General features: G+C 44.0%; 2 protein-coding genes across 6 annotated transcripts in view; one reads left to right on the top strand and one right to left on the bottom strand.

Moving 5' to 3' along the window:
- The window catches only part of GNE (glucosamine (UDP-N-acetyl)-2-epimerase/N-acetylmannosamine kinase), a 62225-nt gene extending 55909 nt beyond the window's left edge, over positions 1 to 6316 (bottom strand). The window contains exon 1 of one of the 2 annotated variants that reach the window (XM_003312073.5): positions 6228 to 6316. In XM_003312073.5, the coding sequence (XP_003312121.1) occupies positions 6228 to 6278 (51 nt within the window). In that variant the 5' untranslated portion in view covers positions 6279 to 6316. The remainder of the gene's footprint in view (positions 1 to 6227) is intronic. The other variant, XM_063788600.1, reaches the window with a different exon arrangement.
- Positions 1 to 13776, top strand: part of CLTA (clathrin light chain A) — a 113616-nt gene that overhangs the window by 79480 nt on the left and 20360 nt on the right. The gene's annotated exons all lie outside the window — the stretch shown is intronic.

The following is a 13776-nucleotide window of genomic DNA, read 5'->3' as shown; positions in this document are numbered from 1 at the left end:
CCGAGTAGCTGGGACTACAGGCGCCCGCCACCGCGCCCGGCTAATTTTTTGTATTTTTAGTAGAGACGGGGTTTCACCATGTTAGCCAGGATGGTCTTGATCTCCTGACCTCGTGATCCGCCCACCTCAGCCTCCCAAAGTGCTGGGATTACAGGTGTGAGCCACCATGCCCGGCCTGACAGGAGGATTTCTTGAGCCCAGGAGTTTGAGTCCAGCCTGGGCAACATTGTAAGGCCCCATCTCTTAATAATAAAATAAATAAGTGGAATTAAGAAAGACCTGGATTACTCTATTTCTTCTTGTCCTTCCTGCCTGCATTCCCTCGCTCCTTTCATCTATCTTGCACATTATTGCCTGATTAAATCTTCTTAAAAGGCTGCTTTCATCTCGTTAAGTCTTTAAGAAAAACTTCAGTGGTCCCCCATTCCCTGCTAGATAAAGTATGCCTAGGGGAACAAGTTTGTCATTTAAGGTCCTCCACAATTTAAGGGTCCTGACCTTTTGCTGATCTTACCAACATTATTCCCCTCCTGGATCCTTCTGCCCCAAAGAGTTCTTTCTCTACCTTTGTATCATTCCTCAAAGTTAGAAGGCTCTTCCTTGTCTGCTGCTTACACCCAATCAGGTTTCAAACGCCATCTCTATTGTGAAACCTAATATGAACACCCTATCCCAAAATAATCTGTTCCTTCTCTGAATTCTTGGAGCACTTGTCTTTACTCATCTCAAACTTTTTGTTTCATTTTGTTTTGAGACCGAGTCTTGCTCTGTTGCCCAGGCTGGAGTGCAGTGGCACGATCTCAGCTCACTGAAACCTCCACCTCCCGGGTTCAAGCGATTCTCCTGCCTCAGCCTCCCAAGTAGCTGGGACTACAGGCGCCTGCCATCACACCTGGCTAATTTCTGTATTTTTACTAGAGACGGGGTTTCACCATGTTGTCTAGGCTAGTCTCGAACTCCTGACCTCAGGTGATCTGCCTGCCTCGGCCTCCCAAAGTGCTGGGATTACAGGCGTGAGCCACCATGCCTGACCTCAAACTTATTATTAGTTATACTTATGATGAATTACCTGGTATCTTTGAATGTATATGTTTGTGACTGTAATATTAGACATCTGATGTATTATAAGGAACCCGAGAAAAATCAGTCATATTAGTCACCTCACTATATATGACCTATGTTTTTAAAATCAGATCATAAATTCCTTGAAGTTAGCCCTGTTTGGTATGCTTGTCTCCCTCATAGTTCCTTGAATCATACCTTATGTGAGAAACACAGTCAATAAACATTCAGTCAAAGGAGGATCACATCTTCTACCAAAGATTCCTAGCCATCCTTGTTCTTTTCTCTCTGGCTAGGCCAAATTGCTTCTACTCAACTGCCTGCACCGGTCATCCTCCACCATCTAGGCTCATGATAGTAGTAACACAACACTCTTGCTCAATCTTTATAATAAGTCAAGCATAAAACAGCATGGTGAATTTAAAAACAAGGTGGGAAATTTGGCGGTCTTATGAGATAGATGTGTGGAGGCAGAAAGTAACTGGGAGATGCAGACAAGATGTGAGCAAGGTCAGTTCAGCAAGGGCCTTGCATGATGTTATGCTAAGGAGGTTAGACTTTCCCTCACTATAATCGGGAGAGTTTTTAATTAGGGAAATGGCATGATCAGATTTGCTTAATTAGAGCTACAGAAGATGGCTGGGTGTGGTGGCTCAAGCCTGTAATCCCAGCACTTTGGGAGGCCGAGGCAGGTGGATCACGAGTTCAGGAGATCGAGACCATCCTGGCTAACACAGTGAAACCCTGTCTCTACTAAAAATACAAAAAATTATCTGGGCGTGGTGGTGGGCCCCTGTAGTCCCAGCTACTAGGGAGGCTGAGGCAGGAGAATGGTGTGAACCCGGGAGGCGGAGCTTGCAGTGAGCCAAGATCGCGCCATTGCACTCCAGCCTGGGCGACAGAGCGAGACTCCGCCTCAAAAAAAAAAAAAACTACAGAAGATGGATTGGGAAGAGGAGGAAGGACTGGAAGAAGGGAAACCAGTTAGGAATAATATTTCAGGACCTCAACTAAAGTGGTAATAATGGAAATAGAGAATGAGAGGATTGGAATCATAAGAATGTGGAGAAGGGGCCGGACCCAGTGGCTCACATCTGTAAGCCCAGCACTTTGGGAGGCCAAGGCGGGTAGATCACCTGAGGTCAGGAGTTCAAGACCAGCCTGGCCAACGTGGTGGTGAAACCTCATCTAGTAAAAATACAAAAAAAAAAAAAAAAAAAAAAAAAGCTGGGCATGGTGGCGTGCACCTGTAGTCCCAGCTACTCAGGAGGCTGAGGCAGGAGAATTGCTTGAGTGCAGGAGGTGGAGGTTGCAGTGAGCCAAGATTGCACCACTGCACTTAGAGAAGCAGATTTGGAGATGGGCTGGAGTAGGTGAGAAGATAATGAGCTTTAATTTTGGATATGTTGAATTTGTAGCACCTACAGAACATTTCCATGAGATTGAGGATCTGGAGGAAGATATACATTGGAGACACAAATTTGTGCTAGACATTATGCACTCCATAAATTTTTTTTTTTTTTTTTGAGACAAGGTCTCACTCTGTGGCTCAGGCAGAGTGCAGTGGTGCGATCTCGGCTCACTGCAACCTCCGCCTCCTGGGTTCAAGCAATTCTTCTGCCTCAGCCTCCCAAATAGCTGGGACTACAGGCACCCGCCACCACACCCAGCTAATTTTTGTATTTTTAGTAGAGACGGGGTTTCGACATGTTGGCCAGGCTGGTCTCGAACTCCTGATCTCAGATGATCCACCCACCTCAGCCTCCCAAAGTGCTAGGATTACAGGCATGAGCCACTGCGCCTGGCCACACTCCATAAACTTTACGTGTTTTGAAATACACTGTTTACTCTTAGCCCAAAGCACCCAATGACATTTCTTACCCTACCTGTTTCACCAGATTTTTCTGCCCCTGACTCTGTTCTACTGTCACTCTTGGCCAATTTGGAACTCTTTTTTTTTTTTTTTTTTTTGAGACAGAGTCTCACTCTGTTGCCCAGGCTGGAGCGCAATGGTGTGATTTCGGCTTAGGTTCAGGTGATTCTCCTGCCTCAGCCTCCCGAGTAGCTGGAATTACAGGCACCTGCCACCGCACCTGGCTAACTTTTGTAGTTTTGGTAGAGACAGCGTCTCACCATCTTGGCCAGGCTGGTCTTGAACTCCTGATGTCGATCCACCCGCCTCGGCCCCCCAAAGTGCTGGGATTACAGGTGTGAGCCATCGCGTCCGGCCAATTTGGAACTCTTTAATGATATTTTTCACATAATAGCTGTCTAAATCTTAGACAACTGAATGACTGTTAGACATCACTAAATTTAATGGGGCATAAAATTCTGCGGAAACCCAGGTGCTTCGGTCTATGGTACTGTGTGTGTGTGTGTGTGTGAGACAGGGTCTTACTCTATCACCCAGGCTGGAGTGCAGTGGCAGGATCATGGCTCACTGCAGCCTCAACTTCCTAGGTTCAAGCTATTCTCTCCCCTCAGCCACCTGAGTAGCTAGGACTACAGGCATGTGCCACCATGTCCGGCTAATTTTTGTAATTTTTTTAGAACTAGGGTCTCACTATGTTGCCCAGGCTGATCTTGAACTCCTGGCCTCAAGCAATCCTCCTGCCTCAACCTACTGAAGTGCTGGGGTTAGAGATGTGAGCCATTGTGTCAGGCTCTTACACCTTTGTTAAATATTTAGCGGTGCTTTCCTGGCCACGTACCCTCTTTTTCCAGCTGCCCATGTACCTAGTCTTCTCTGCCCTCTGGCTTCTCTTCTCTTAACCCCTTCTTTTTCACACTGTTGGTCACTGCCTTATTCTTGAGATATTTTACATCCTGGGCTTGCAAGACACCTGATTTCCTGCCTACTTCCAACTTCTCTGACTCATACTTTCTCAAACTCCTAAATAAAAGTATTTTCTAGAATTCTGTAGTCTTCCTTATATCTCATTTTAGTGTATCTCCAGCATGACTTCAACCACTTGCATGGTTTCACATTCTTTTTTTTTTTTTTTTTTCCTCTTGAGACGGAGTCTCGCTCTGTCGCCCAGGCTGGAGTGCCCTGGCGCGATCTTGCTTCACTGCAAGCTCCGCCTCCCGGGTTCACGCCATTCTCCTGCCTCAGCCTCCCGCGTAGCTGGGACTACAGGCACCCGCCATCATGCCCGGCTAATTTTTTTTGTATTTTTAGTAGAGACGGGGTTTCACTGTGTTAGCCAGGATGGTCTTGATCTCCTGACCTCGTGATCCGCCGGACTCGGCCTCCCAAAGTGCTGAGATTACAGGCGTGAGCCACCGCACCCGGCCGGTTTCACAATCATTTAAAATGATTCCTAGATGTGAATTTCTATCCCAGTCTTCTCGGTCCAAACCCAAATATTCAACTACTTATAGGACATCTTTATTTGGATGTGTTCTACAAGCACTTCAAATCCGCTTGTCCAAAATTGAGCTTTCTTCTTCCTTATAAACCTGGGCTTTCTCTTCCGTCCTCATTCTCAGTGAATAGTATTATCACCTACTAGGATCTTAGGAGGCATTCTTGACCTCTGCACCTCCTTTCTGTCTCACATTCAGTGTGCCACAAAACCCTATCAGTTTTACATTTTAAAAGAGTATTTCCTGGAAGAGAGAACATGATGTGATTGAAGACAATAAAATGGGCATGAGAATAACATACAGGGGAGACCAGCCTGACAGGAGAAAGGTTTTACTGAGGAATATTGGAAAAGATAATTGAATTATTAAGTGGCAGAGTAACTTGGAAGATAACTTAAAGGCCATATAGAGTATTTCAGAGCTTGTGTGGCCATAGAAACCACCAAACATTAGGCAAATGAATGAAATGATTATTTCAGGTCATATTTTTAAAGTCAGTTATACAAAAAAAATGGATGGAGAGATGAGTAGAACAACTATTACTTTCATAACTAGAAACAACCATTTCTAAGCAGATTTTATTGATGACACGAGGAAAAAAACTTACAAGTTCCAGCTAGAAGCTCAGAAAGTCTGACCTTGAATTTCAATTTAAGTGTGCTAATAAAAAATAAAAATAATAAATTCTCATTGAAGAAGGCAAATAGAAAGTATGCATTGGTGATACAGCTAGGAGTAAACTGTGTTGGCAATAATTGCAGGAATAATATCATCTGATTGAAAAGTTTTTATAAGGCCAGGTACAGGGGCTCAACGCCTGTAATCTCAGCACTTTGAAAGGCCAAGCCAGGAGCATCACTTGAGCCCAGGAGTTCGAGATCAGCCTGGGCAGCGTAGCAAGACCTTGTCTCTACAAAAAATTTAAAAGTTTGCCGGGTATGGTAGTCTGTGTCTGTAGTCCTGGCTACTTGGGAGGCTGAGGCAGGAGGATCCCTTGAGCCCAGGAGTTGAAAGCTGCAGTGAGCTATGATTATGCCACTACAATCCAGCCTGGGTGACAGAGCAAGATCCTGTCTTTAAACACACACACACACACGTTTGTATAAGCCATTCCTTAACTATAGATGATCTTTAAATTGAATATATATTTTAATCACCTAATTGAACTGTGATGATGATTTCCTAAAACATTTGGATTTCCATATGCCTCAATGAAAAATTAGGTGTAATAAACTACACTATAGTATAGCACACTATATGTCGCATTTATATATTGATAAACATGATAATTTCCTTTTTATTTGACTTAGATACTAATTAACTTGGAGTAAATGCACCCACCCCAATCATGTGATCAGTCAATAGTTAAATAACTGAGGGAAAAGAAGTACAAATCAGGCAGCTCTACATGCCATGTTTCAAAAGGGAAGGAAACAAAATAGTTAAACATTGCATGTTTTGGAAATAAACTGTATTTATGAAACAGAGATCTCAAAAAGTAAAAGGAACCCCACTTTATCTGATGAAAGTGCCAGGAATCTGGAGAAAAGAGTTCAATTTCAGCTTTCAGTTTGGAGACGCAGAAAGACCCTGAATTTTGGCACAGTAACTAAGAAGCAAGTAGCAGCCACAGAATGACTAAACTGAGTTAGCAGTAAAAAAGTCTTTAAAAATGATGGATTTGATAGATTTAAAACCAAAGCTTTCCTCTTCCTCTTTGTAATTTTCCTTTTCCCCCCCTTTTTTTCTGATTGCAATTTCAATAATAAAGCTCTATTGAATTCCGAATTACTTACATGAGGTCCTTGAAAGCATGACTCCCTCTGCGGATAACCATAGGTTTCCATCCCGAAGCACAAGCTCTGTACCCTAGTGTGGTTTGAAATAATGAGCAGAGCAGCTGTTTTCTTGGTTTAGCTGCCACGGAGCAGTCACCAATAGGCATCTGAATTCCAGACTAAATCTTAAGCCCCACCTCTCTGAAAAGGAAGAAAAAAATGTGGCTCTGAATTCTTCTCATATTCCTGGACAGTAGCTCGAAAGTAGGTGGTCAGTCAGCGTCTGAGTGTTACTTCCCTGTTTTGGATTTCCCATTCCATCCAATAATTTTACTTTCCACTAGAAAAAGTTTTCTTCTGAGTTTCTTAAAATCTACAAAAGTCTTTTTTGTAGTTCAAAAATCTACAAAAGTCTTTTTTCACATTGTTTTCACACATACATAATTCTAAACTTTTTTTTTCTTTTCTTTTTTTGAGATGGAGTCTTGCTCTTATCTTGCTTTTGGTGCTTAGGGACTCTCACAGCCAGATTGGTAGCAAGGGATACTGACCGATGATCTACTTATCAAACAACTCTCCATTTCACTGGTAAATGCTCATTTGACCACAGGAACAGCCTAGCCTTATCTACCACACAACTTCACATTCCACTTAAGAGAAACTATACTAAAAGGTATCCCCCACAGGCACAGAAATTCTTAGTTAACCAGTGTATGTTTATAGATTTTGAAGTCAACCATGGTCTGAAGTCTACTTTATTTTATTTTATTTTATTTGAAAGAGACTGGGTCTCACTATGTTGCTCAGGCCGATCTCGAACTCCTGGGTTCAAGCAATCCTCTCACCTCGGCCTCCCAAAGTGCTGGGAATACAGGTGTGAGCCACCATGCTAAAATAACTCATTTTTTTCTTATATTTTTCTTTATTTTTTTTTCTTCTTGAGACAGTGTCTTGCTCTTGTCGCCCAGCCTGGAGTGCAGTGGCACAATCTCAGCTCACTACAACCTTCGCCTCCAGGGTTCAAGCGATTCTCCAGCCTCAGCCTCCCGAGTAGCTGGGATTACAGGTGTGTGCCACCACGCCCAGCTAGTTTTTGTATTTTTTAGTAGAGACGGGGTTTTGCCATGTTGGCCAGGCTGGTGTTGAACTGTTGACCTCAGGTGATCCACCCGCCTTGGCCTCCCAGAGTGCTGGGATTACAGGCATGAGCCACCACTCCTGGCCCTTATATTTTTCAAATATGTTAAAGGTATACATAACCCTCAACAACATTTTTTGTTAAATCTCTGCTCTTTGTTCCCATCTGTTTCCTCACATCCAGTCTGCTCTTTTTTCTCTCTTAACTAAAAACTCTGTTAAAAAAAAAAAAAAAAAAAAAAAGTTGTCTTCTCTGCTTCCTCCATCTTTATAGAGAGGCAGGAGGGAGCACTTCTAAGTGTGCCAGGGCAGGACCTTCTTTTTTCAGGCAGATAAAGGAGTGGATCCATGGATAGTATTTTTTAGAGGTGGGGTCTTGCTGTATTGTCCAGGCTAGACCTGGACTCAAGTGATCCTCCTGCCTCAGCCTCCCAAGTAGCTGGAACTAAAAGTGTGCAACACTTGGCCAGTTTTCATGGATGATTGTTATGCTTTTCCACTTCCTCTTGGTTAATCTTGACAGACACCCCCTCCTCCCAATAAAAATATCCAGGCATGGTGGCTCACACCTATAGTCCCAGCACTTTGGAAGGCCAAGGCAGGTGGATCACTTGAGGCCAGGAATTCAAGACCAGCCTGGGCAACATAGTTAGACACCCATCTCTACAAAAAGAATTTTTTTTTAATTAGCTGGTCTTGGTGGCACATGCTTATAGTCCCAGCTGCTCAGGAGGCTGAACTGGGAGGACTGCTTTGAGTCCAGGAGTTTGAGGCTGCAATGAACTGTGATCTTGCCACTGCTCTGCAGCCTGGGCCACACGGCAAGACACTGTCTCAATAAATAAATAAACAAAAATATCCAGTATTTAATATACTGTCCATAGACTGCCTATAGGACCTCACTTGAGAGCTTACAAATCAGCAATGGGGGAGAAAAAGCTGTCCAATAGAAAAAATTGGCAGAATAGCACTAGGGAACTCAAAAAAATATATGATCAAAAGTCTGACCTTACTACCATTTTTTAAAATTGTTTTTTGTTTTTATTTATTTATTTTTGCTTATTTTTTTGAGACAGAGTCTCACTCTGTCACCCAGACTGGAGTAGAGTGGCACGATCTCAGCTCACTGCAACCCCCGCCTCCCAGGTTCAAGTGATTCTCCAGCCTCAGCCTCCCGAGTAGCTGGGATCACAGGCGTGCACCACCACCCCAGCTAATTTTCGTATTTTTAGTAGAGACAGGGTTTCGCCATGTTGGCCAGGCTGGTCTCGAACTCCTGACCTCAGGTGATCCTCCCACCTCAGCCTCCCAAAGTGCTGGGATTACAGGCATGAGCCACCTTGCTCAGCCTGTTTTTTGTTTTTTTAAGACAGAGTCTTGCTCTGTCGCCCAGGCTGGAGCGCAATGGCACGATCTCAGCTCAGCAACCTCCACCTCCCGGTTTGAAGTAATTCTCGTGCTTCAGCCTCCTGAGTAACCGGGATTAAAGGAGCCCACCATCATGCCCGGTTAATTTTTGTATTTTTTGTAGAGATGAGGTTTTGCCATGTTGCTCAGGTTCCTGAGCTCAAGCAATCTGCCCTCCTTGGCCTCCCAAAGGGCTGAGATTACAGGCATGAGCCACTGTGCCCAGCTTGCTCAGTGAAATATTATCCTCTTTTTATTAAATAAGATGTTCTTCATTGTGCTTTATGGGAGAGTGCTAATAATTAAAATTTTGTATTATAAATTCAATATTAGGGCTGATTTTTTTTTTCTTTTTTTAAACGGAGGTCTTGCTCTGTTGCCCAGGCTGGAGTGCAGTGGCGCGTTATCTTGGCTCATTGCAACCTCCACCTCCTGGGTTCAAGTGATTCTCCTGCCTCAGCCTCCTGAGTAGCTGGGACTACAGGCACATGCCACTGTGCCCAGCTAATTTTTGTATTTTTAGTAGAGATGGAGTTTCACCATGTTGGCCAGGCTGGTCTTAAACTCCTGACCTCAAGTGATGTGCCTGCCTCAACCTCCCAAAGTGCTGGGATTAGAGGCGTGAGCCACCATGCCCAGAGACATTTTTATTTTTATTTAATTAATTAGCTTATTTTAAAATATAAAGATGAAGTCTCACTGTGTTGCCCAGGTTGGTCTCAAACTCCTGGGCTCCCAAAGAGCTGGAATTACAGGCGTGAGCTGCCATGCCCAGCCTGAGCTGTTATTTTTATTCTGTCCATTTGATAATCTATTTGAAAGCTATACTCCTTGTGATCCAATCCCTACATTGAGTTGAAGTTAAATAAACACTGGTCTTGCTCTGAAAGTCTTAAAGAACCATGTTGATGTTTACCGTAGATTACTTTAATTGGGCTGCACAGGAGTTTTATTCAGAGCATCATCCAGAAAGCTTCTAAACATCTTCACACAGTTCTCCTTGTCCCTGTAGTTTCCCAGGTGTTAAAAATCTCCTTTTCTGTCCCTCTGCACAGGGTTCTCACCCCATCCTGATGCTCTTCTGAATCACCTCCTCCTTCATGCTTCTCCCAAACACAAACTCATTCTGCAGGGATTCTGGTGAATAAAATTCTCCATTGAGCTACACATCCTTAGAACAAATGTTTAATGAGCACCTACTGTAGGCTCTGCCATGAATAATCTTTCACATTTGGTTAGGCTTTTTTCTGTCTACAGAATTACTTTCATGTCCATTATTTAGAATAGGGGTCATCAAATCTTTTCTATAGAGGGCCAGATATTTTTGCAGGCCATGTCTCTGTCACAACTTCTCTGCTTTGCCCTTGTGGTACAAAAGCAGCCATACACGATGTATAAAGGAATGGAGATGGCTGTGTGCCTTTGAGACTTTTTTTTACAAAAACAGATAGTGGCCTGGAATTGGCCGCTGAGCTACAGTCTGTCCACTCCTGACTTAGAACAACTCAGTGAAGTAGAAGTTACCTGTCCTATTTTATAGACCGGGAAAGGAATTGAGGCTCAGAGAAATTAAGTGGTTTGCCTAAAGTCACACAAACAAGTTACAAGTGGCTGACCCAGATCTCAAACATGGGTCAAAAAATGTGACTGCAAAGTCACTGCTATTTTAACCACACCGTACCGTCTGTCACTCATTCAGATAGCTTGTGTCAAGAGTGACAAGCTTCTTAACCTACGTGCCACATGTTTGAGGAAGAGTTAGGTAAATTTTGATGCATCCACAAATCGCTATGCAGTTAGTCAACATGATATTTACAATGTGAAATCATGGAGAAATATGAAATGATGTGAATCAAAAGGCTAAGCACAAGATCGCATATAGAGTTGTGCTTGTGTAAAGGAAAAAAATACATAAAGGACTTAAGGGAAGTATCTTAGAATATTAACAGTTGTTGCCTCCTTGTAGATGCGAGACTGATTTTTCTGTGTGCTTATTTCTACTTTTTGTATTTTGCACTTTTTTTTGTTTTGTTTTTCTGAGACGGAGTCTCGCTCTGTTGCCAGGCTGGAGTGCAGTGGCGCAGTCTTGGCTCACTGTAACCTCTGCTTCTCAGGTTCAAGTGATTCTCCTGCCTCAGCCTCCTGAGTAGCTGGGCTGGGACTACAGGTGCGCACCACCATGCCCTGTTAATTTTTGTATTTTTAGTAGAGTCAGGGTTTCACCATGTTAGCCAGGATGGTCTCGATCTCCTGACCTCGTGATCCACCCACCTTGGCCTCCCAAAGTGCTGGGATTACAGGCGTGAGCCACCACAAGCCCGGCCTTGCACACTTTTTTACAGTGTACATTATTACTTTGTGAGCCAGTAAATAATAAAACTTCAAAAGTGAATGCATCTTGAGGATGCTTACAATTTATTTTTTTTTTTCCAGGATAAGATGGTTGGATTGGTCACTGGCTGGAACAGGAGAAATACATTTCACTTCAGATAAAGCAGAGAATACAGTTTTTAGCCAGGCAAAACCCTGATCTGTTTAAGACTAAGTTTCACAGAATGACAGAGGAAGTTGTGAAAAGCCTTGGTCTCTGGGCAGGCCTCATTTTTAGCCATGTTGCATGGTCCACCCGTAAGTGAACTACTTTAGAGTCCCCTCTTTCCTGAGAGAGCAAAAGAGGAGAGAAGTCTCCTTTGGAGAAGCAAAGACTCCTTCTCCAACTTGCAGCTTTTTTACCCCCGTGTTCTGCAATGATGGTAATATGAACAAACGTTAAATGTGTAGATACTGCAAGTATTATCCACAAGAACATCTAAAAATCATTTGCAATCCATCTTCTTCTAGAAGAGATTAATGCCATTTATGAGGGTTGTAACGTGGAGAATTTTCTCATCACTGGGTTTCAGGCTGCAGATGTAGGGGTCAGATGGGCTAGTAATGAGCAGAATGCCTAGGCAATACGCTGATCTAATACCTGCCTCTTGGTCTTTCCTATCTGTTGAGCACACACGAGGGCAAGGACAAGGCCTGCCTGGTTGAACTGGAAAGGTACAATAGGCTACTTTTAGATCAGACTGTTTGGCACTTACGTAAACAGCAAAAGGAAGAGTGGCTCAAGGTGCCAGCTCCTATGGTCTTTGTCCTACTCGCCAAAAGGACAACACCAAAACAAGAGGGGTCAGATAACTGCAAGGCAAGCCATGGGACGCCCTTTCGAGAAGCTCATTCTTAGCTGCAGCTAAGGGCTTTAGTATTCTGCAGCTCTATTCTGAGGGGGCCACAGCATAAAGCCCTAATCTCATCAGAACCTGGAAGGCATAAGAAATCATCTCAGCCTTCCAGGGAAGTAGGAACATGAATGGGAGATGGCATACATGCCACCATCCTCTCATGTTAAGGTATCTTTAAATAGAAATACACAGAAAACAAAGTTACATATTGGTTGGTTGACAAAAATGACCAGAGGCTTTAGGAACCTAACCCTGTATTTCCCTTAAGAGTAATAATTCAGTATTCACTTATTCAGCATTCACAGCAACTTTATAGAACATAACTACCATGAAGAAAGAGAACTGGCTATATTATTATGAATACAGGAATGTAGTTTGGGCTTCACACACAGCCCCAAAAGGGCTCCAAGACTCTCCCTCCCTCCTCCGAGGTCCCCAGACCACACTTTGATAACTATTTCTGGTAGACTATAAACTGTGGCCAACTAGGGGTCAGCCATAGCTATTTTGTTCCTCTTCACATTTCCAGAGTCTTGCATAGTGCCAGGCATATATTGTGAGTTAAGTTTAAATGGGCTGGGGGTAAGATTTTTATGAGAAAGTTAAACCTGAGAGAGGAGAGACAGAGTGGTCTCTTTGGTGCTAAAGGTCAGTTCAGCCTTGATGTTGTTGTTGTCGTTGTTGTTTTTGAGACGGAGTCTCGCTTTGTCGCCCAGGCTGGAGTGCAGTGGCGCGATCTCGGCTCACTGCAAGCTCCGCCTCCTGGGTTCATGCCATTCTCCTGCCTCAGCCTCCTGAGTAGCTGGGACTACAGGCGCTTGCCACGCCCAGCTAATTTTTTGTATTTTTAGTAGAGATGGGGTTTCACCGTGTTCATCAGGATGGTCTCGATCTCCTGACCTCGTGATCCGCCCATCTCGGCCTCCCAAAGTGCTGGGATTACAGGCATGAGCCACTGCGCCCGGCCGTTTTTTGTTTTTGTTTTTTTTTTCTTAATGACAGGGCTCACTCTGTTGCCGAGGCTGGAGTGCAGTGGCACAATCTCGGCTCACTGCAACCTCTGCCTTCAGGGCTCAAGCGAACCTCCCACCTCAGCCTCCTGAGTAGCTGGGAGTACAGGCATGAGTCACCACACCCAGCTAATTTTTTGTATTTTTTTAGAGATGGGGTCTCACTATGTTGCTCAGGCTGGTCTCAAACTCCTGGGCTCAAGCAGTCCACCTGCCTTGACCTCCCAAAGTGCTAGGATTACAGGCATCCACCATTGCACCCAGCACAACATATATACCTTATTTATTTATTTATTTATTTTGAGACAGAGTTTCACCGTGTCACCCAGGCTGGAGTACAGTAGCGTGATCTCGGCTCACTGCAACCTCTGTCTCATGAGTTCAAGCGATTCTCCTGCCCCAGCCTAATGAATAGCTGGGATTACAGGCCCCCGCTACCACGCCCGGCTAATTTTTGTATTTTTAGTAGAGACGGGGTTTCTCCATGTTGGCCAGGCTGGTCTGGAACTGTTGACCTCAGGTGATCCACCCTCCTCAGCCTCCCAAAGTGCTGGGATTATAGGCGTGAGCCACCGTGCCCGCTGGAATTTTAAAATACTTTATTACGGCTCCATAGCTAATGGGTTAGAGCACTGGTCTTGTAAAATACTTTATTACTGAAAAATGCTAATGATCACCTGAGCCTTCAGTGAGTCATCTTTTTGCTGCTGGAGGGTCTTGCCTCAGTTTTGTGGCTGGTGACTGATCAGGGTGGTGGCTGCTGAAGATCGGAATGCCTGTGGCAAT

The sequence above is a fragment of the Pan troglodytes genome, chromosome 11 (assembly GCF_028858775.2).
Source record: "Pan troglodytes isolate AG18354 chromosome 11, NHGRI_mPanTro3-v2.0_pri, whole genome shotgun sequence".
In the NCBI taxonomy this organism is placed as follows: Eukaryota; Metazoa; Chordata; class Mammalia; order Primates; family Hominidae; genus Pan; species Pan troglodytes.
Note: the sequence above shows the minus strand (reverse complement) of the source record. Positions and strands in the feature narration are given on the sequence as shown.